The 22,329-nt window shown below is 27.0% G+C and overlaps 1 protein-coding gene across 1 annotated transcript in view; it reads left to right on the top strand.

Annotated features, from left to right (window-relative positions):
* Positions 1–22,329, top strand: part of Nrk (Neurospecific receptor kinase) — a 51,453-nt gene that overhangs the window by 7,869 nt on the left and 21,255 nt on the right. Inside the window, exons 2-3 of the mRNA XM_075363018.1 lie at positions 7,638–7,781; positions 12,793–12,992. Coding sequence (XP_075219133.1) covers positions 7,718–7,781; positions 12,793–12,992 — 264 coding nt within the window. The 5' untranslated portion in view covers positions 7,638–7,717. The remainder of the gene's footprint in view (positions 1–7,637; positions 7,782–12,792; positions 12,993–22,329) is intronic.

Below are 22,329 nucleotides of genomic sequence, written 5' to 3'. Positions count from 1 at the left end.
AAGATCTTCGGTCTCCGTTTAGTGTTAGAGATTGCAACTATTTCTATTTTTTCATGGGCCTTACTTAATCCTACTTCGTTCATCCTGTCAGCCACCGCTCGATAAGATTCACGTATTTTGTACTTGGCCTCCCTACGGGTATCAGCCTTCACAACCAAAGCAAGGTCGTCCACGTAGCCCACAATAGCCACTTTAGGGGGCAGAGGAACACAAAATACATCATTGTGTTTAACATTCCTTGAGTCAGTACTTTCAAAAATCTTTTCCTAACATTTAAATTAATTTTTGATGTAAACAAATTATATTTCTGACTGAAGGGTCGTTTTGCCTCTGCTATTCGGCATTTTATATCGCTCCTGATTCGTCCATCTTTAGTATTTCTACTTCCCAAATAACAAAATTCTTCTACCTCCATAATCTTTTCTCCTCCTATTTTCACATTCAGCGGTTGTTATTTCTACTACATTTCATTACTTTCGTTTTGTTCTTGTTTATTTTCATGTGGTATTTCTTGCATAGGACTTCATCCATGTCGTTCATTGTTTCTTCTAAATCATTTTTACTCTCAGCTAGAATTACTATATTGTCAGCAAATTGTAGCATCTTTATCTTTTCACCTTGTACTGTTACTCCGGATCTAAATTGTTCTTTAACATCATTAATTGCTAGTTCTATGTAAAGATGAAAAAGTAACAGGGATAGGGAACATCCTTGTCGGACTCACTTTCTTATTACGGCTTCTTTCTTATGTTCTTCAATTGTTACTGTTGCTGTTTGGTTGCTGTAAATGTTAGTAATCGTTCTTCTGTCTCTGTATTTAAACCCTAATTTTTTAAAAATGCTGACCATTTTATTCCAATCTACATTATCGAATGCCTTTTCTAGGTCTATAAATGCCAAGTATGTTGGTTTGTTTTTCTTTAATCTTCCTTCTACTATTAATCTGAGGCCTAAAATTGCTTCTCTTATCCCTATACTTTTTCTGAAACCAAATTGGTCTTCTCCTAACACTTCTTCCACTCTCCTCTCAATTCTTCTTTGTAGAATTCTAGTTAAGATTTTTGTTGCGTGGCTAGTTAAGCTAATTGGTCTGTATTCACATTTATCTGCTCCTGCTTTCTTTGGTATCATGACACTCTTTTTGAAGTCTGATGGAACTTTCCCTTTTTCATAAATATTACACACCAGTTTGTATAATCTATCAATCGCTTCCTCACCTGTACTGCGCAATAATTCTACAGGTATTCCATCTATTCCAGGAGCCTTCCTGCCATTCAAATCTTTTAATGCTCTCTTTAATTCACATCTCAGTATTGTTTCTCTCCTTTCATCCTCTTCTTCCTCTATAACACCATTTTCTAATTCATTTCCTCCATATAATTCCACCCACCTATCGACTTTTCCTTTTGTATTATAAATTGGTGTACCATCTTTGTTTATACATTATTAGATTTTAATTTATGTACCCCAAAATTTTCCTTATTTTTCCTGTATGCTCCGTCTATTTTACCAATGTTCATTTCTCTTTCCACTTCTGAACATTTTTCTTTAATCCACTCTTCTTTTGCTAGTTTGCACTTCCTGTTTATAGTATTTTTTAATACTTCTTTATCACTAGCATTCTTATATTTTCTACTTCATCCATCATCTGAAATATATATTGTCTGAAATATACAAGGTTTTCTACCAGTTCTCTTTGTTCCGCCTAAATTCACTTCTTCTGATATAAGAATTTCCTTTTTAACATTCTCCTTCTACATTTTCTACTTTATCTTTTTTACTCGGACCTCTTGCAATGTCTTCAAAAATCTTCTTTAGCTCCTCTTCATCAAGATTCTCTAAAATTCCATAGATTTATCTGACAGCTTTTCTTCAGGTTTTTAAACCCCAATCTACATTTCATTATCACTATATTATGGTCGCTATCAATATCTGCTCCAGGGTAAGTTTTGCAGTCGACGAGTTGATTTCTAAATCTTTGTTTACCATGATATAACCTATCTGATACCTTGCAGTATCGCCTGGCTTTTTTCATGTGTGTATTCTTCTATTATGATTCTTAAACTGGGTGTTGGCAATTACTAAATTGTACTTCATGCAAAACTATAAGTCGGTCCCCCCCTTTCATTCCTTTTGCCCAGCCTGTATTCACCCACTATATTTCCTTCTTTGCCTTTCCCAATACTTGCATTCCAATCTCCAACTATTATTAAATTTTCATCTCCTTTTATGTGTTTAATTACTTCGTTAATTTCTTTGTATACACACTACCTCATCGTCATCATGGATGCTTGTAGGCATATAGATGTTAACATTCGTTGTCGGTTTATAGTAGTTTTGATTTTATCCTTATTACAATGATTCTATTGCTATGCATTTTGAAATACTCTACTCTCTTCCTTATGTTCTTGTTCATTATGAAAGCTACTCCTGCCTGCCCATTATTTGAAGCTGAGTTAATTATTCTAAAATCACTTGACCAAAAGTTGTTTTCCTCTTCCCACCGAACCGAACTAATTCCTACTACATCCACATTTATCCTATCCATTTCCCTCTTTAAATTTTCTAACCTACCAACCTTTTTTAAACTTCTAATATTCCATGCCCCGACTCGTCAAATGTTATTTTTTAATTTTCTGGTGACCCCTTCCTTCTTAGTTCCCACCTGGAGATCTGAACGGGGGGACTAGATTACCTCCGGAATATTTTACCAAGGAATGCGCCTCCATCATTGCTATATGAAAATGCAGAGCGCTACATTTTCTTAGAAAAAAGCAGCTGTAGTTTTCCATTGCTTTCAGCTGCGCAGTACTCAGAGGACTGAGTGATTTTGATATGGCCGTTTAAGTCGTCCTGACCTACGCCCTTATCAACTAGTGAAAGAGCTGCTGCCCTCTTTCAGGAATCATTGTTAGTCTGGCTCACAACAGTTACCTCTCCGATATGGTTGCACCTTCGGTCCAGCTACTCTGTATCACTGAGCACTGAAGCTCTCTCACCAACAGCAAGGTCTCATGATTCATAGAGGGAGAGCATATGTCTATTTCTATCATATTTACAATAAACTCATGAAAGAGATTATGTTCAGTCAAAAAGAAGATTATTATAACAAATTAATGCTGATACTGATACAACTGGTATATTGATGCAGAGAAAAACCTGAAGCTGAATTAATATTACATTAAGAGAGTAAGTCATCCTCTCTCAGATGTTAAAGTAAATATGGCTTTTTAAAAGTCTGGAACAAGCATTAAAATGTTCCAAAAGGTTAATGAATACAGCTGATTTATAATCAATCACCTCCTTCTTTTGATTACTGTTTACTCATATGTATATATATATATATATACACGTGCACATACACACACAACACATTATATATATATACATACATTGTGTGTGTGTATATATATTTTGTTATACATTATATAAATATATATATATTTATATATAGTGTGTGTGTGTATATATATATATATACACACATACACACACATAATTATTATTGTTATAGTCTATTACTTTCAACTAACAAGTAACAGTTTGTTTTTAAATGTCCCAGACATCTATGAACATTTATACATAATACTACCCCTTCCATAATATTATGATAGTTAATATTGTTCCTCTATTCTTGTTAGAGGAGGTGCAAATTGAAGCTCGCATTCTAAAATGTATTAGATATCTTGATGAACTGCACTTTTTTTTTATATGATTTCAAACTTCTCGTTTCAGGTGGCAAATCTTATTACGTTTCCTATTACTCATAAACTTATTTTTATTAGTCTGTCATGTATCATATTAGACATCTAGACAGTTTGTTCTGAACTGGAGAATGTGGGTGGGACATTTTTTCCGACAATATATTTATAGATTAAAAGATTTAATGCTTTGATTTCCCTGGTCAATGCAGTTTGTGGAACCATAAAGGAAGTGGTTGTTTTATTTAGTGTTTTTCATGCTAAATTGGAATATGTATTTCACAATACTTTTATCATGAGGTGTTTTCAAGTTAATATGTCACAATAAATTTAGTGTATAAAAGATATACAGACATGTTAATACTTTTTTTAGTAAACACTTTTATTTATGACTGATTTCCTTCATGACTAATGTTGTAGGACTGATGGCATGTTACTGTAAAAATACATTTGCAATATTAATTAAAATGTGCACTGACAGCGATGTCTTATTCTACTCTTATCAAATTTCCTTTAGTGTGTGACTTCAGATCTTAACTGGTGTAACTGTTTGTGGTGTTTTTTTTTTTCAGAGTTGTTTTAATTTTTTATTTTAATCAGAGACTTATTACTGCTCATAATTGATGTAGTAAATTTTAGAGAGATGAAACTTTTTAATTTTAAAATACTTTTTGAAATTGTACATTGTAACTTGATGTAACTTATATGCAATTTATATGACATTGTTTTATTATATACCAAAGCCAAAGAATTTTATTAATAATTAATAAGTGACTTAATACATATCTGTATATTATAATTTCTTATGGGAATCTACTACATAAATAGAAATTGCACTTGTCAAAATTTTCCAAATTTTTTTATGTTTGGCAAGAATTGATCATGAAAAGTAAGTGTAAACCCGTGTCAAAACTGTATATAAACTTTATTTTGATTATCCTTTGAAAGGCCAAGATAAAATCCATTTATAATATATAATATGTAATGGGGTAATAAATTTTGTACAGAGTGGCGCATGAAATGATCCAACATTTGTTTTGTCAATAATTATTTAGGAAAGCAATTATGATGGTTTAGGAAAACAGTTGTGATTTTTTTGGTTTTTATTTTCAATTAATAATTATTAATGCGTTTTATGTTGGCAGAAGTGACAGCAGTTCATTTAGTTTCTTCTCTTTCCGAGTGCACTGTTTCTGTATTGTTCCAAGATGGCTGGCAAAGGAAGACTGACTGTTAACAGCACGTAAAGACTGTGTTTTTTTTTTATATAATGAAACTAAAAATGAGGTGCTTACACAAAGATGGTTTTGTGCACATTTTCGAACTCTGTGGTTGCTCTGTCATTTAAAAAAATATGTAGACTTTACGAACAATTTAATAGTGAGGGTTCAGTACTTCAGAGTAAGTGTGAACAGCCTGCCGATGTTCATTCTCTACAGAATGTCAAAGCCATCAGCAACATTGCTGAGGAGCCCAGGCAAATCAACAAGAAAGCAGCAGTACAACTTGGGATTTCTAGGTGATCTGTACAGCAAATTTTAAAAGCTGATTTGAATTTGTATCCGTGCAAAATAACAGTGCTACCTAAATTAACAGTTGACAACAAATATCAAAGAATGGCATTTTCTGGACGGGCTGTGAACCAAGCTGTATTGTTGAACGATGTTTATTTTTCAGATGAGGCACATTTTCACCTTGATGCAGTTGTTAATGAATAAAATTTTTATTTTTAGGCTTCAAAAAATCCACACGTGCTTCATGAAAAGGTGTATCATGCTCCAAGAATTATAGTACAGGCCACTGTCTCAAGTCACAGGGTAATATGACCATTCTTTTTTGAACAGACAGTGAACAGTGAGCGTTATCTAAATATGCTGCATAATAATTTTGTTCCTCAGCTTCCTGCCAAAGGGTCTTGATCAGAAAATGAGTGGTTCATGCAGGATAGAGCCAGACCACACACAGCTAATGTTTTAGACTTTATTCATGAAACTTTTAACGCAAATGTCATTTCAAACTGATTTTCTAGTCACTTTGCGTGTGAACAGAACTGGCTGCCGAACAGTCCTGATTTGAATATGTGTGATTATTTTCTTTGAGGATTTCTAAAAGAGAAGATTTTCCCTAAACATCCTCGAACAGTGATGGAACTGTGAGTGCTGATCATTGAGGCGTGCAACGAGCTAACCGAGGATATGTGTCACCTTATTAACAACATAGGAGTTCGTGTTGAAGAGTTGCTAGACATGATGGTGGTCATATTGAACGTGTGATAAGCAGAACATAATCTTCAGGTATATAGTAAACACATTGTATTTTACTTTTCTATATTGCGATTCAGATAAATATTTTTTAACAAAACCAAATGGATCTTTCGTGTGCTACTCTGTATATATAATAGATTATGTATAGAAATATACATTATTATGTTATGATAATTATATATTATGATTAGATTATATATATGTAATATTTATTGTTCCGTTTATAATATGTATTAGATTTATGTTAATATTAATCAGTGGTTACGATGAAAAATGAACATTTGCCTTTTAGAGTACCAATGATTTGGTGACAGCCAACAAATCATTCTGATGGTTGCATGTCACGGTTTTACTTCAAAAATAAAACAAATATTTTGTACTAAAATCCCATCAGCTATGAGCCCAGTACTTCATTATGAAGACTTTCTGAGTTCAACAACACCACCCTCTTGGGAAGAAATTTGTGATGCTATGCAGAAGCATCAACTTCAAGAAACAAAAGTTTCATATCAAAAGAATCAAATGTTCAACCATACCTTGTCTTGCAAGCAGAACTTAATGATTTATGTTCATGATTTATTATTTGTCTTAATAAATTGTATAAATGGAACTCATAATTATAGGTTCATGCTTGAATTAGTTGAATGTATTAGATAGTTATATAAGAACTTTATTTTGTAGAAATAGAATCAAAATTTAATGAAATACTTTACAATGGATGGCTTCATTTGTTCCTGCTGTGATGTTTGACCTGGGTAGTGCATATACTGTCAATACTAAGTTGAAAGAGGAAATATTCATTAGGCTTGAAATCAAAAAATTAATGCGTGATCATGTATTTGATAGCAAATTGAATTCTAAGGAAGTAGTGGCATGATAATTGTTGGAAGGCATTTTGCAAGGTCTTTTTGAAAAGAAAAAGCTGAAAATAGTGATGATGTGCTAATAAAGAAACTGTTAAAACCAGACACCAGAATGTCAATGAAAATTCATTACTTACAGTCTCTCTCTTCTTGATTTTTTCCTTCAAATTTGGGCCCTGTGAGCGATGAACAAGGAGAAAAGAGAAAGGTTCCATCAAGATATATTACAAATAGATCAGCATTGTCAAGGCAGATCGGATGAATCTGTGATGAGTGACTACTTTACCTTTTACAGAGAGAAGACTGTTCTGTTTAGATAAAAGAAAAAAGTAATTTTCAGTTGAATATTCACCAGTTTCTGCAAAATACAAGTACAAATTTACATTTTATTTGTCTTTGTCATTTTTGAAGTGATAGTTATTACAGAAAAAAGCTTAAAATGTCATTATATAGATTATAATGTTATAATTTTCTTTTATTATTAATTATTAATAAAATAAATAGATTTTATAATTAGATTATTATGTTATTTATATATAATACTGAGATCTTAAAGTTAACATTTTCCTATTATTTTTGAAAGATCATAACTAAAGATCTGAGGGTGAAGAGAAAATCTCAATTTCATTTTAGTATTATTTTATTTTATTTTAAAATTCAGCATAAAAGGTAGATTTAAGTCTCCTACTTTTCTTTCTATGTGAATTTATTTTAATTTGTAGACTAGTGTTATTGATTATATTTGTAATTTATTTAATTTTAAAATAAGATGTTATTGCTGCTTTTAACTGAAATTTGAATATTTTCAGATAATATGTAGAAATAAAGTTATCCATGGATTTCAAGGTTAAAGTATGTCTAGTGACTGATTATTCAGTGCATTAGGTGGATGTTTCAAATGGATTGGTTTTATTGGATTTTAATTGTGGTCAACTTAATGGTCGTTCATACAGGTAATTTTTTTTTAATTTTAAATAACGCTTATTAACACATTCTTCAACACACACTATTATCTAATATTCTCCCAGAAATTGTAGTTGTGTTATTTAGTTGATGTTAAAGTTGATAGCCAATGTAAGGATATGAGGTGCTGCTATTTCTCAGCAATCTCAAATTTTTTCTAAGAAATTTTCAAATGTGGAAAAGGCTATTAAAACACTTAATTAGAGGTATTTAATTATTAATACTTAGAAAATTAATCATACAATTTTTATGTTTTTACTGTGTTCTCTCCTCTGTTTTTTTTATTGCTATTGTCTCAATTTCTTTTTTATTTTTATGACCTTGGGCCTGCTTAACATCAAAATTATTAAGCTATTTTTGGAGTAATCTGTCAGAAGTTTTGAAGAAAACTATTTTTTTTTTCATTTTGAAAAAAGGAACAAGGAAGATCATCATGCTTTTTGAATGTTACTGTTTAAGAAATACAGGCTCTTACATAAGTTGCTATATTGGTCAGCTTGCTGATCTCTGCTTCAGTTTCTAGCAAGAGCCTTGCATTTTTTTTAATAACATAAAACAAATTCTCTGTTACTGGGCAGTATGCTTATTGAGATCAGTGAATGAACACGCAAATAAGTAGTGTATGCCTCTTGTGAATCCCTGTTAAAGACCTTAAGTGTTTTAAAGTAATAAATCTCTATATTTGAATTGATAGTAGTAAGTTGTAGCTGATGTAAATGAAATTAATTTTAAAGCCATGATCAAATCTAAAGGTTTATTCATCATTATTGTTTTCAGTCATTATTCTCATGTATTTTTACTTCACCTGTGCGTCTTGAAAAATAGATTAGATTTTAAAAGTAATGCAACTCATTGTAAGAGTTATGTAGCTCATTTGTCATTGAATATAGGACATTTCATAGTATTCTTTGGGATTACTTTAAGTCAACTACCAGTTGTATTGTGATGAAATCAAAGCAAAAGAAAAGTTTTTCTGAAGCCAGAACAAAAAACTTGAGCAGTTTTTTTGTTAATACTTACAAATGTTCATTGTGTGTCTCACAGGTAGTGCAGCACACATCATATATTTCACATCCCAACTAATGTACCAATGCCTCAGTATTCTTAAATGATGTGTTGTTTTTTTTTAGGTTGTTATGCAGGATCAGTAAAACGAATAATTTCTGTTTTGTGTAACACCACAAAAAGGATGTTGTGAAATCTGGTGCTCTAAAGGGCCATAACATTGGGTAATTGTCATTTTTAGATGTATATCCTATCCAGCAGTATGGTACCATGTTTATGTAGAAGTGGACCTTGTTATAGAAATGGGACAGGATAGTTGCCCGGGTGAAAGATAAAATTATGTGTTATCTTGGTGGCTCTTGAGGTACTAGCAGCATTATTTAATGGCTGATTTATGTGAACTACAGTGAAACCAAGTATTAATATAATCCATGTTTTCTGTGACTTGTTGGGTTATTTTCCTTTAGATGGTCAACCATTTTGTTTTATTGTTTATACCTCGTGTTAGTTGCATTGTCACTAGGTACGTTGTTATCATACTCTTATTTTGGACCTAGTAACATGAAATTCTATCATGTAGAATGACTTATCTAATTGCGTAATAAACATGTTCACAATAACTACATTGTTTTAACATAACAGATTATGTAAACTGCAATTAATCAAAACATGCACAAGTAAAACAGAGTTTTTCCTTCATCCTGGTTTGTTTTCATTATAGTAAATATGGTATCAGTTTATTTGTTGTAGTTTTGTAACCTAAAGAGCATTATGAAACACTATAATTTTGATTTTGATTTATAAGCATTTTAGTTCCAAGCTATTACGTTGATGGTCTTTAGTTCTGTAGAAATGCCTGCATCAACCTGATACTTATTTGTATTTATAAATTTTGCAATTAGTGTTACTGACTGTGTGAAGTATCAGAAATTCCAAAATTTTATTTTATTTGGTAAACTTTACAAGTATAAACAAACAGCAGTTACTTTTTTATTATTTGGAAGTCATATTCATGTTTTGTGTGTAGTTTATTCTCAGTTTTTAACATGTACGTATAGTGATATAAACTGTAATAATTTGTATAATGCTATGAGTTTAATGTTTCATTTTATCGTTTGGATTAAAATTTAGCACTATGACTTATACTTTATCTTTATCAGGTGTGTGCTTTGTAATATCACAAAATCTAAATAAGAAACAAAATTTTGTGAGAACTGTTTTTATTGTTGTACACATTTTTTATTGGTGTTGTGTTAGCATTATTACTATTTTATACTTTCTATAATGGATTTTTATATTCTGGATAGATCAGTGAATAGATTTTCGTTGAAAATTATCAATCATTGTGCCTTGAACTAAATTAATCTTTTGATTGTAGTGTTATAGAATATTTTATTAAAATAAAAATTAATATGTGAAAGTTGTTGAGGTTTTTTAAGCTAAATTAAGCTAAAATTAATACAGAGAATACGTAAAGGTATTTATTTTGGTTAAAACAAAAACAAATGTTTATTTATTCATATAATGCAAATTCTTTTTCAAAGGTTTTGCTTTTCTTAACGTTGGGTATTTCAGAAGTGTGCAGTAATTAATTCTGAATAGATAAAAAACAAAATTGTGTCAGAATATTAAAACATACAATTTTTTTAATCTTCAACTAGAATACTGCAATTTTTTATAATTATCTTGGCTTTTTTTTTAAAAAATGAAATGTGTGAAATGGCTTGGATTAAAAAGAGTTGATGTATTTTAGTATATTGATTGCAAATGTCTGTCTTTCTAAATGTTTTCTTTGTTGCTCATTTTTTGGGCACCTAGGGACTCCAGTCGTATGTCAGATTACTTTTGATTAAATAATTGATTTTTGTTTGTTATTTTATATTAATTGTATACACTGTTTATATCTAATAAATAAACTTTCACATCAAACATTATGTATAGACTTGTAGCTTAATTAGTGATTTCACATTCATAATTTATCAAAACTTCTTGTTCTGAAAACACAGAAAGCTTTTCTATTAACTAAAGGTTATTATAATACTGTAATAACCTACAGGAAATTCAATCTACTCTTAGATATTTATTAATTTAATTAAGAATCTTAATAATATTTTACCGTCAAGTTGTTGCTATTTCTTATGAGTATCTCTGTTCATAATATGAACAGTGAATAAAAACTGATACTTTTAACTGTGTTTCTTTTAATTTATTCAGATGCTCTGAAAGAGAATTATGATTCTTACATGAACCTTGTCGTTCCTTGAAATTTCTCTTTTTGTAAATTAATCATTGAATTAATAAGCCAAGATTTAATCTGACATTTTTTGAAAGTTGATCAGCTTAATGATAATAATATGAAAATAATGTTACAGAGCTACACTAATTAATAAGTTCTCGGTTAATGTTCCTATTTGTTTAATACCACTAGTCAGAGGGCATTTTGTTTCTTGAAGTGACTTGGCTCTTTCAGTTACAGACTGAAAGTATGTTAGGAATAATCAATAGATCCAAACTGCACTCTGAGGAAAGTAAAAGCTATAGTTTTTTTTCTATTTAGATGGTCTTAAGAGTTAAATAAACTAATGAAACGCCATTACCTTAACCTAATCAGAGAAGATATTTATCAGAAGAAATAGGTATTTACTACTGTGATATTTCTAAATTGAGTATTTTTACAATAAGATATTTTGTTTTTGATTTTGTATACCCAAGATTCTGTGTATTGTTTGCTGTAAAAAACAATGGACTTATTTGAAAATATACATTGTTTTAGCACCGGGATTGAAAAACGTTTTTGAGGAACAGGGTAATTGGTCGTATGACTAGCAAAACTAATAAGAATGTGATCTTTCCCAAAAATCAACAATATTAAGTTGCTGTTGTTAATTAAATGTGTACTTAATGATTTTTGAGCTGATTGCAATGCTAAAATAAAAATAAGTAAAATTGCTTTTTATTTTAAATTGTATTCAGTGGCTGATCCAATTGAATGTATTTAACAGATTCATGTTGGAACACCTTAATTAGTGTGCTGGTTACACTAACTTCTATACCGGATTTTGTGATTGTGTGTAGTAAACGTATTGATTTTGGTTTATACAGTTAAATATGGTAAATTGTTGGGCTCTTTATTTTTCTTGATAAACGCAATATAAACTGTTTTACAAACTAAGGGTTTATAATAAATTATAAAATGGTCACTTTTCAGTTCTGTTGTTAGTTATTGTTTTCTATGGAATTTTATATTTTTTAAGATGAAACAAACTTTTTCAGAATTATAATTTTTTATGTATATTTTGTTTATTATGTATTTTGTATTTACAAATTTATTTTAATAGAATACAATTTTGGAAGGACAGGTAGAAGGAAAAAATTATGTAGGCAGGCCACGTTTGGAATATGTAAAACAAATTGTTAGGTATGTAGGATGTAGAGGGTATACTGAAATGAAACGACTAGCACTAGATAGGGAATCTTGGAGAGCTGCATCAAACCAGTCAAATGACTGAAGACAAAAAAAAAAAAGAATACAATTTTATTTCATTTTTAAAAATTATTCATGTACTTATACTATTCAGTTTTACTGTTTACTTGAACAAACATGTTCAGACTTAGAAATAATTTAAAAATTTGTTATTATTGCTTAAAATAAGTATATATTTTGCACTTGTCTGAAAATGTAGGAAGCCTGCTTACCATAAATAATGGTCATTGATGAGTTGTGATTGAGATCTATAGGGAGGACCTTACTATTAGTTTATGCAATGAACAGATCTACATGATTTTTTTTTGTTGAGATTTTGATCTTTGGACATTTTCTAAACATTTTTTTCCATTTGTTATGTTGTAACACCTGACTGATTATTCAAGAAAAAAAATTTAGTCAACTGGTTGAATAAATTGAAAAAAAAAACAGAGCAGATACTTGAAGTGTAATAAATATTAAAAGTGAGAGATTTTCAAAAAACTAAAAGAATATTTTTGGATTTATTTCAGATGAAAGGGGTCGGAAACCGCCACAACATCATTGTGCTCCCTACAGTAACAAAGCTTGTAAAAATTACTTGAATGGAAGCTTTGTTTGGTTTAATACATCAGTTGAAAGTCAGCATGGAGGCTTAAATGAACAAATTGTAAAAGACCTTTGGGAAGAAGTAATTGAAACATTGAAAGAACCTTGTCGTAGTGCTGCAGAAGTGAGTTATTTTTAGATAAAATACTTTTTTATATGATTCACTGAAAGATACTACTTTTAATATATCTGTATTTATCATATTAAACTGTGATATATTTTTGTATTGTGCTGTGATCAACTGTGCACATATAGTCATTGATTACAATCCCACTTTTGTTTGTTTTGTATGTGATAAACCTGGTTTTAATTTATATGCCCTTTAGTGTAATAGTAACTATAACGTAAATCTTTTTATTCAACTTATACTTTTTTATGTTAACTTTGTTTTTTTAATAAATTAACTTTGTTAATCTAGCAAATTTTTCAAAATTGTTAATAAAAGCAAAAAGCTTCAGCTGAATAGACAGGTGTATTATTGTGTGTTTTATTACTAAAAGTTAGCCATTTAAATTCATGGCTTATACCTGTGGGTATCTATTGTTAATTTTTTACAGTAGGGGATGATCTGCACAAACCAATTCTTTTTAAACTTTCACATGCTAACAAAATTTTCTTCATTGTAATTGTTGGTGTTTAGTTTAGCATATCCATGTAAAGTAGTTAATTTTAAAACCAATTTCTTCTGGTGTACCAGAAGAAAAAATTCTTCTGGCCTCACTACCATGGCGGTAGTATAAACAGTAAAATTTGAAAACAAATGTACACAACAGTATTCTATACAGGTACTTCATCAACTGTTACTTGCATTCCACCAGTCCTTTAAAGATTTAAGAATATATTATTCATGACTTCTGAATAAATAAAGAATTCTAACTATGTTTCTAATTGTAGCATCTAACTAAATTTTAACTATGCTGTTTATGTCAGTGTATGTCAGTGTATGTCAGTGTAGCAAAAATTAATATAAGGAAAAAAAAAAGAATTAGAAGAAAATAAATAATAAATTAAACGCAAACTATAAATAAAAGTAACACCAACAAAAAAAAAAAAAAAAAAAAAAAAAAAAATTCTATAATTAAACAAAAAAAAAAACTCTAAAATAAAATCCTTAGAGTAAAATCCAGAAAAAAAAGGAAACCCACATAAACAAATTAAAGAAACAAAAAATGCTGAACTTACATAAGGACATTGCTTTACCAATCCACCTATAAATCGAATATCTTGACTTCCTAAAAAACAATGAATAAAAATTCCAGAACACAAAAAAAGTAAAGACTTAAACAAAGCATGAATCAACAAATGAATAAAACAATTTGTTTGAGTATAATCTTGTTTTTTTTTTTGATTTTTTTGTTTCTATTTCTTATTTTTTTATAATTGATAGGATTTCATATATTTTTTGTTGCTTGAGAATTTGAATTTTTATTGTTGTTTTATTATCTGTTTATTTACATTATTATTTTGATTTGTTGTCTAAGATTTATATTTTTTGTTTTCATTTTTTATTATTTTTTTTGTTTTTGGATTTTATTGTTATTGATTTTTTTTATTTTTATTTTTTCTTTGAGTGTAGATTGATTCCTTTATTTTTATTAATTTTTGGGTGAGGTTATCAGCCTGAACGTTTAAGTGCGGGATTTTTTTTAATTTTTTATACTCTTTTTGGTTCTTTTCCTTTTTTATTTAGAATTTTTTATTTGAATAGTTTTTATGGTTATTTTAATTATTTATTTTTTGATTTTTTGCTGAATAATTATTTAATGTTTATTATTTTATTCTCCTTTTTGATTAAGTTTCCTTTATTTGGATTTCACTTGTGGTTGCCCAGGGCTCATGTTGAGGCACCTACTTCGGGTTCTATAATTTTAGCTGGTGTAATATTAAAGCTTGGTGGTTATGGTTTTATTCGTTGTTTAAGTTATATTTATTATTTTTTATTTAATTATGGTTATTTTTTTGTTAGTATTTGTTTATTTGGATGTTTTTTTGTAAGAATATTCTGTATAGTTCAAAGAGATTTAAAGGTGCTTGTTGCTTATTCTTCTGTTTGTCATATAAGTTTGGTTATTTGTGGATTATTTACTATATCTGGTCTTGGGTTTGTTGGTTCATTATCTTTTATAGTTGCTCATGCCTTTGTTTCATCTGGTCTTTTTTTTTTAATTGGTATTATTTATGATCGGTTAGGAAGCCGAAGATTCTTTATTGTTAAGGGTTTACTTAATTATTTACCTTCACTTAGTTTCTTTTGATTTTTGTTTTGTGTTATGAATATATCTTGTCCTCCTAGATTGAATTTATTTTCTGAAATTTGTTTAATTATTTCTATTTTGAGATGAAGATTTTTTTCAGTTATTTTTTTGATGTTTATTTTATTTTTTTCTGCTTGTTATAGAGTGATAATTTTTTCTTTAACTCAGCATGGTTTATATTCTGGTGATTTAATTTTAATTAATTCTTGTTGTGTTCGTGAATTTTATATTCTTCTTCTTCATTGTTTTCCCATCTTTTATATAATGTTTGACTTATTTTTTTTTTTTATTTTGCTTATTTATTTTAATTAAAAATTTTGATTTGTGATGTCAAAGATCTTTTTGAGGATAGGCTATGTTTTTCTGCTACAATCTTTTTTTTTTTTTTTTTTTTTTTTTTTTTTTTTTTTTTTTTTTTTTTGGTTGAGTATAATCTTGTTTTTTTTTTTGAGTGATTATTTTTTTTTTTTAATTCTTTTTCTATAAGTTTGATTTTTTTTTTTGATTGAATTTCTTGTTTTTTTATGTCTTTTGTATTTTTAATTAGAGGTTGTGTTTTATTTTATAGTTTAGGTTATATGAAGGGTGACTTAAATTTAATTCGTTTTTACTATCTGGTTTTTATATTTATTTTAAGTATGGTTTTTTTTATTTTAATACCTGATTTTATTTGTTTATTGTTGGGTTGAGATGGTTTGGGACTGGTTTCTTATTGTTTAGTTATTTATTATCAAAATAGAGTTTCTTTGTATTCTGGTCTTATTACTTTGTTAATAAATCGTGTTGGAGATGTATTTTTAATTTTGTGTTTGGGTTTATTTATAAATTTTGGTTCCTTTCATTATATTTTTTATATTAATTTTTTTAATAATGATTTTATTATTTTGGTTTATTTAGTTTTATTTGCTTCTTTTACTAAAAGTGCTCAGTTTCCGTTTTGTGTTTGGTTACCTTCGGCCATAGCAGCTCCTACTCCTGTTTCTTCTTTAGTTCATTCTTCTACTTTAGTAACTTCTGGTGTTTATTTAATTATTCGTTTTAATTATTTTATTTTATTTTGTGATACTTATTTTTTAATAGTTATTTCTTTGATTACCATAGTTTTATCTGGATTTGCTGCTTGTTTAGAAAATGATTTAAAAAAGATTATTGCTTTTTCTACTCTTAGACAGTTAGGATTTATATTTTTTACTCTTTCTTTGGGTTCTTTAACTCTTTGTTTTATTCATTTGTTGATTCATGCTTTGTTTAAGTCTTTACTTTTTTTGTGTTCTGGAATTTTTATTCATTGTTTTTTAGGAAGTCAAGATATTCGATTTATAGGTGGATTGGTAAAGCAATGTCCTTATGTAAGTTCAGCATTTTTTGTTTCTTTAATTTGTTTATGTGGGTTTCCTTTTTTTTCTGGATTTTACTCTAAGGATTTTATTTTAGAGTTTTTTTTTTTGTTTAATTATAGAATTTTTTTTTTTTTTTTTTTTTTTTTTTTGTTGGTGTTACTTTTATTTATAGTTTGCGTTTAATTTATTATTTATTTTCTTCTAATTCTTTTTTTTTTCCTTATATTAATTTTTGCTACAGTTTTTTTATAAATATTTCTCTTCTTTTTTTATATTTTTCTTGTTTATTTGTTGGTTCTTTTATATTTTGATTATTTGAGGATGATTTTTTTTTTGTTTTGTCTTTTGATTTTAAGTTAATTCCTTTATTATTTTTTTTTTTTTTTTTTTTTTTGGTTTATGATGTTTTAAGTTTTTTATATTTTTATTTTGGTTTAATTTATTTTTATTTTTTTAGTTCTATATGATTTTTAAGATTTTATTCTTCAGGTTTTTTTTTAAATCGTTTTTTTAGTTTTTGTTATTTTAGTTATAGATTAGTTGATTCTGGTTGGATGGAATATTTTGTTTCAGGTGGTTTAGTTGGATTTTTTCGATGGTTAGGTTTTTTTTTTGATAGGTTTACTTTAAATATTCTTAAGTTTTATTTTTTTTTTTTTTTTTTTTTTTTTTTTTTTTTTTTTTTTTTTTGTTTAGATAGCTTAATTAAAAGCCTAACATTGAAATTGTTATTATGAATTTTTTCTCTAGACATTTATAAAATTTATTTATTTATACATTGAAAGTGTATTGTTTTTTTTAAACTATATAAATAAGAATAAAGTGAATACACTTGAAAGGTAGTTAGCGGCTCCTTTTCTTTTTATTCTTTTAACTGGATATAATCAATTTTTTCATTAACAGTGAATAGCTTCTATTTAGCTTCAGTTAAAATTATTTTTAATTTATTTGATTTGGTTATTGTAGGGATTATTATATTTAGGTATATGAATGTTGATAAAATTGATGAAATTAATATAATGAGTGGGATTATTGGTGTTATACAAATTGTTGATTTCATAATTATTCATTTTATTAAAAATCCTAAAGTTGGAGGTATACCTCTTATTGATAATGATGAGATTATTAGAGATATTTTTGTTAAATTTGTTTGATTATTGATTTGGTTTAAAAAATTGATGTTATTTTTTTTAAATGTGTTTATTATAGTTAAGTTGATTGTAGTGTATATAATTAATAGAAAAATAAATTGTTGTTTTGAAATCATTAATGAAAAAATTATTACTGGTGAATTTGAGATTGATGAGTATGCTATTAATTTTTTAAGTGATGTTTGTTTTATTCCTGAGATTGGTGCCATAATTATTGATATAATTATTGATATTATTATTAGTTTAATTCTGGTTATTTGGGTTGCAATAATTGTGGGGATTATTTTTTGTATAGTTATTATTATTATACACATTTCTCATCTTATTATTTGTATGATTCTTGGTACTCATAGGTGAAATGGGATTATACCTATTTTTATTAAAATTCTCATTATTATTAAAATTCTTTCATTAATGGGGCAATTAATGATAGCGTTAATAATTATTGAGGTTATTATAATTGATGAGGATATTCTTTGAATAATTAAATATTTTATAGATTGTTCATTTATTTTATTTCTTTTTTTTAAAAGGGGTAGAAAAGAAATTAAATTAATTTCTATAGATATTCATGAGAATATTATTCTGTTGGAGGATATTGTTATTATAATTCTTATGGTTATCGTTATGATAAATATTATTTTTGATAAATTTATTTTAATTAAAAAGAGAATTTATTCATCGATGGGGTATGAACCCATAAGCTTAATTTAGCTTATCTTTTTGTAAAAGGATGTGTGATGCATTAAGAATTTTGATTTCTTTAGTTTCAGTTTAATTCTGGATTTTACAATTTAGCATGAGTGAGGTTTCACTTTATTTACTTCATCAAAGTAATCCTTTAATCAGGCATCTTGCTTAAGTATGAAAATCCATTGTTTTTTTTCCTTTTTTTTTTTTATCTGTCATTTTTTTTTTTACGGTACATTATTTGCTTATTTGGATTTCTTTAATTTTTTTTGCAATTTTTTGCAATTTTTTGCAATTTTTTGCAATTTTTTTGCAATTTTTTGCAATTTTTTGCAATTTTTTTGCAATTTTTTTGCAATTTTTGCAATTTTTTTGCAATTTTTTGCAATTTTTTGCAATTTTTTGCAATTTTTTGCAATTTTTTTTGCAATTTTTTGCAATTTTTTGCAATTTTTTTGCAATTTTTTGCAATTTTTTTGCAATTTTTTGCAATTTTTTGCAATTTTTTTGCAATTTTTTTGCAATTTTTTTGCAATTTTTTGCAATTTTTTGCAATTTTTTGCGATTTTTTTGCAATTTTTTGCAATTTTTTGCAATTTTTTGCAATTTTTTGTAATTTTTGATTTTTAAGTTTAAATTTTCAACAAAAATTTTTTTGTTATAATAAGATATTTATATTATATCATTCAATTGATTAATTATTATATTACAAAAAAGAAAAAAGATAATTATATTATAATATATATATTATATATAGTAATATATTTATTTAAATATATCTATTTCTCCCTTTAATATTTAATCTTATAAAATATAATATTTTAATATATAAGAGTTATATAAATTAAAAAATTTATTATATAATAAATAACCTCTTATATTCAATTAAGAATCTTAATATAATATAGATTTTTAATTAAATGTAAAATAGTTTTTGTAAAGATAATCATCTAAAATAAATTATTTAATTAAATGCATCAATTAGATATTTAATAAAAATAATTCTTATTTTTAATTAAATAATTAGTTTATAAGGATTTAATTAAAAACAACCTTTAATTAAATTAAATATGATTTTATTAAAAATAATTTTATTCATTTTAATAAATTTTAAAGTTTAAAAAACCTAAGGAATATAATTATATTATAATAAGTATATATAAAAATATATAATTATTAAAAAAAAAAAAAAAAAAAAAAACCTCATGGTCTAAATTTAAATTTGAGGTTTAGTTTAATAAGATAATTACATATGTTTTATTTAAATATTTATTTTGGTCTTTTAAAAACAAATTTATTATTATAATACTTTTTGTTAGTAATATCAATATCATTTTCTGTTTAAGTTCATTTTTAAGTACTTAGAACCGTCATTTTTTTTTTTGTAAAAAAATTATGACATTTAGTTTAATTATTTATGTTTGTGTGACTTTTGAATGAAAATTTTTACATTCGTTTTTATATTTAAACCATTTTTGTAAAAGGTTGTGATAATGTTAGGGGTAGCTTTATCTAATATTTTTGTGGCTTTGAATATCAACTTTTAAGTTCACTTTTTATTAATTTAATTACTGTTTCTTATTTCAATTAGGTAATGTTAGGGGTAGCTTTATCTAATATTTTTGTGGCTTTGAATATCAACTTTTAAGTTCACTTTTTATTAATTTAATTACTGTTTCTTATTTCAATTAGGTAATGTTAGGGGTAGCTTTATCTAATATTTTTGTGGCTTTGAATATCAACTTTTAAGTTCACTTTTTATTAATTTAATTACTGTTTCTTATTTCAATTAGGTAATGTTAGGGGTAGCTTTATCTAATATTTTTGTGGCTTTGAATATCAACTTTTAAGTTCACTTTTTATTAATTTAATTACTGTTTCTTATTTCAATTAGGTAATGTTAGGGGTAGCTTTATCTAATATTTTTGTGGCTTTGAATATCAACTTTTAAGTTCACTTTTTATTAATTTAATTACTGTTTCTTATTTCAATTAGGTAATGTTAGGGGTAGCTTTATCTAATATTTTTGTGGCTTTGAATATCAACTTTTAAGTTCACTTTTTATTAATTTAATTACTGTTTCTTATTTCAATTAGGTAATGTTAGGGGTAGCTTTATCTAATATTTTCATTTAAATTATTAGCTTATGATTTTATTAACTGTTTTAAGCTATAATTAATTTAACTTCAGTTAGGGGTAGCTTGAAGTTATGTTTTTACAGGGGAGAAGATCCTTTTTTAAATGTAATTTATTTGGTTTTTTGTTTGTAAAATTTCATTTAAGGTTCCTTTAAAATATTATTTTAAAAAAAATTTGATTTTTGTTTTAAAATTTGGCTTTAAATTTATAACGCATGTAAATTTTTGTTAGGTTAAATATCCTTAATGGTTTATTTTTATTTTCAGTGTTAAGGTTTTTTAATTTAATTTTTTAATTTAAGTTATATTTTTTAGAACCAAAAAATGTTGTGCCAGCATTTGCGGTTATTCCTCAGGTTCAAGTTAATTTTTTTAGAATTTAGTCTTATTTAGTTTTAATATTTTGTATTTAGGTGAAATTTATATAATAAATTTTTTTTTTTCTATGTAAGTTTGAGTTTAAACCAGGATTAGATACCCTGTTATTCTTAATTAGTAATTTTTTTCTAAGGTAGTATATTTTTTATAATTGAAATTTAATAGATCTGGCGGTTTTTAAATCTTTTTAGAGGAACCTGTAATTTAAATGATATTCCACGATTTTTTGTACCTTTTTTTTCTTGTATATCTCTGTCGTTGAGTTTGAGTCATTTTTGGTTTTCTTTTTTTTTCAAAAGAATCATATATTTCAATTTTCTTTATTTGGATTTGTAATGTCATTTTTTAGAAGAATTTTCAATTATTGTATGATGGTATTTGTAAGCCTGTTTAAAAGAAACAAACTTTGCTGACATCAGAATTATTTACAGGATTATGACCGCAGTATAGTTTGGACTGTATTCAGCATTGGGCATCAGCAGTAATGCTTGGCATACAACATGTAGTTAAGTGAAGGTGTACACTGTACATGTAGTAATCATTAAGTTTCATTGTCCTTGTTTCGTGTTCTTTGTAATTTAATTTTAATTAATTAGGTAGTCAAACAAACATTGGTAACTGTCTTGGCAGTGATACTTGGCATAAAGTGTAATGCTTTAATGCTTATTATTTGAATGTAGGTATAGCTTGTCCAAACCAAATCTATGGTTTTTTTTTAGTATTTTTTATACTAATGTCTGTTCCAATCAATAAACAAATTCACATCATAAATTTTTAAATTATTTTTAGTTTTATATTTATATAAATAAATAAATAAATTCCTAACCGAATAAAACAATACATAAATATTTATCTAATTTATTTTTAAAAGCTTAAAGTTAAAAAAAAATATATATAATTATTACCTTGAAATGTAGCTATTTCTTGTTTTTATGATTGTTTTTACTAGCTTGACAATCCTTTTTTCAGTAGAACTTTTACACTTTATATTATAATGTATTTTGTTATGAATTTTGTAACTAGCACTAGCATAATACAAATAACTACAGTAAAAAATTACAAAGTTGCCAAATATATATATATATATATAGAGAGAGAGAGAGAGAGACCACTTCACTCTCTACTGCATGTTTTCATTTTCTTTTGATGATTCTGATGAACTCTTGCTTCCCAAATTGATGATGACACATTCAATTTGTTCTAGAGGTCTTTGGAGCTTGCGATACTCATCTTCATTTTTTTTAACATGTTCGCAACATTTTATCCAGTCCTTGACTGGGAGTTCTGTAAACGTTTATGACAAATTTCCAGTATTGCAGCTGTCATAAATTGTACATTTGCAGCTGCAATACGGTTCTTCACCCGTGCCTATATCATCTCGATGTGATTCAAATTGGGATGATATGGGTAGGTTTAAAACAGGGAATCCGCCTTTCTCCAATATCTTATCTATCTTCTTTGTTTTCAGATGATCTTTATTTTTTTTAATTGTCTCATACAACTAGACTT

Source organism: Lycorma delicatula, chromosome 4, assembly GCF_047948215.1.
Source record: "Lycorma delicatula isolate Av1 chromosome 4, ASM4794821v1, whole genome shotgun sequence".
Classification (NCBI taxonomy): Eukaryota; Metazoa; Arthropoda; class Insecta; order Hemiptera; family Fulgoridae; genus Lycorma; species Lycorma delicatula.
This window is presented reverse-complemented; position numbering and strand designations above follow the sequence as displayed.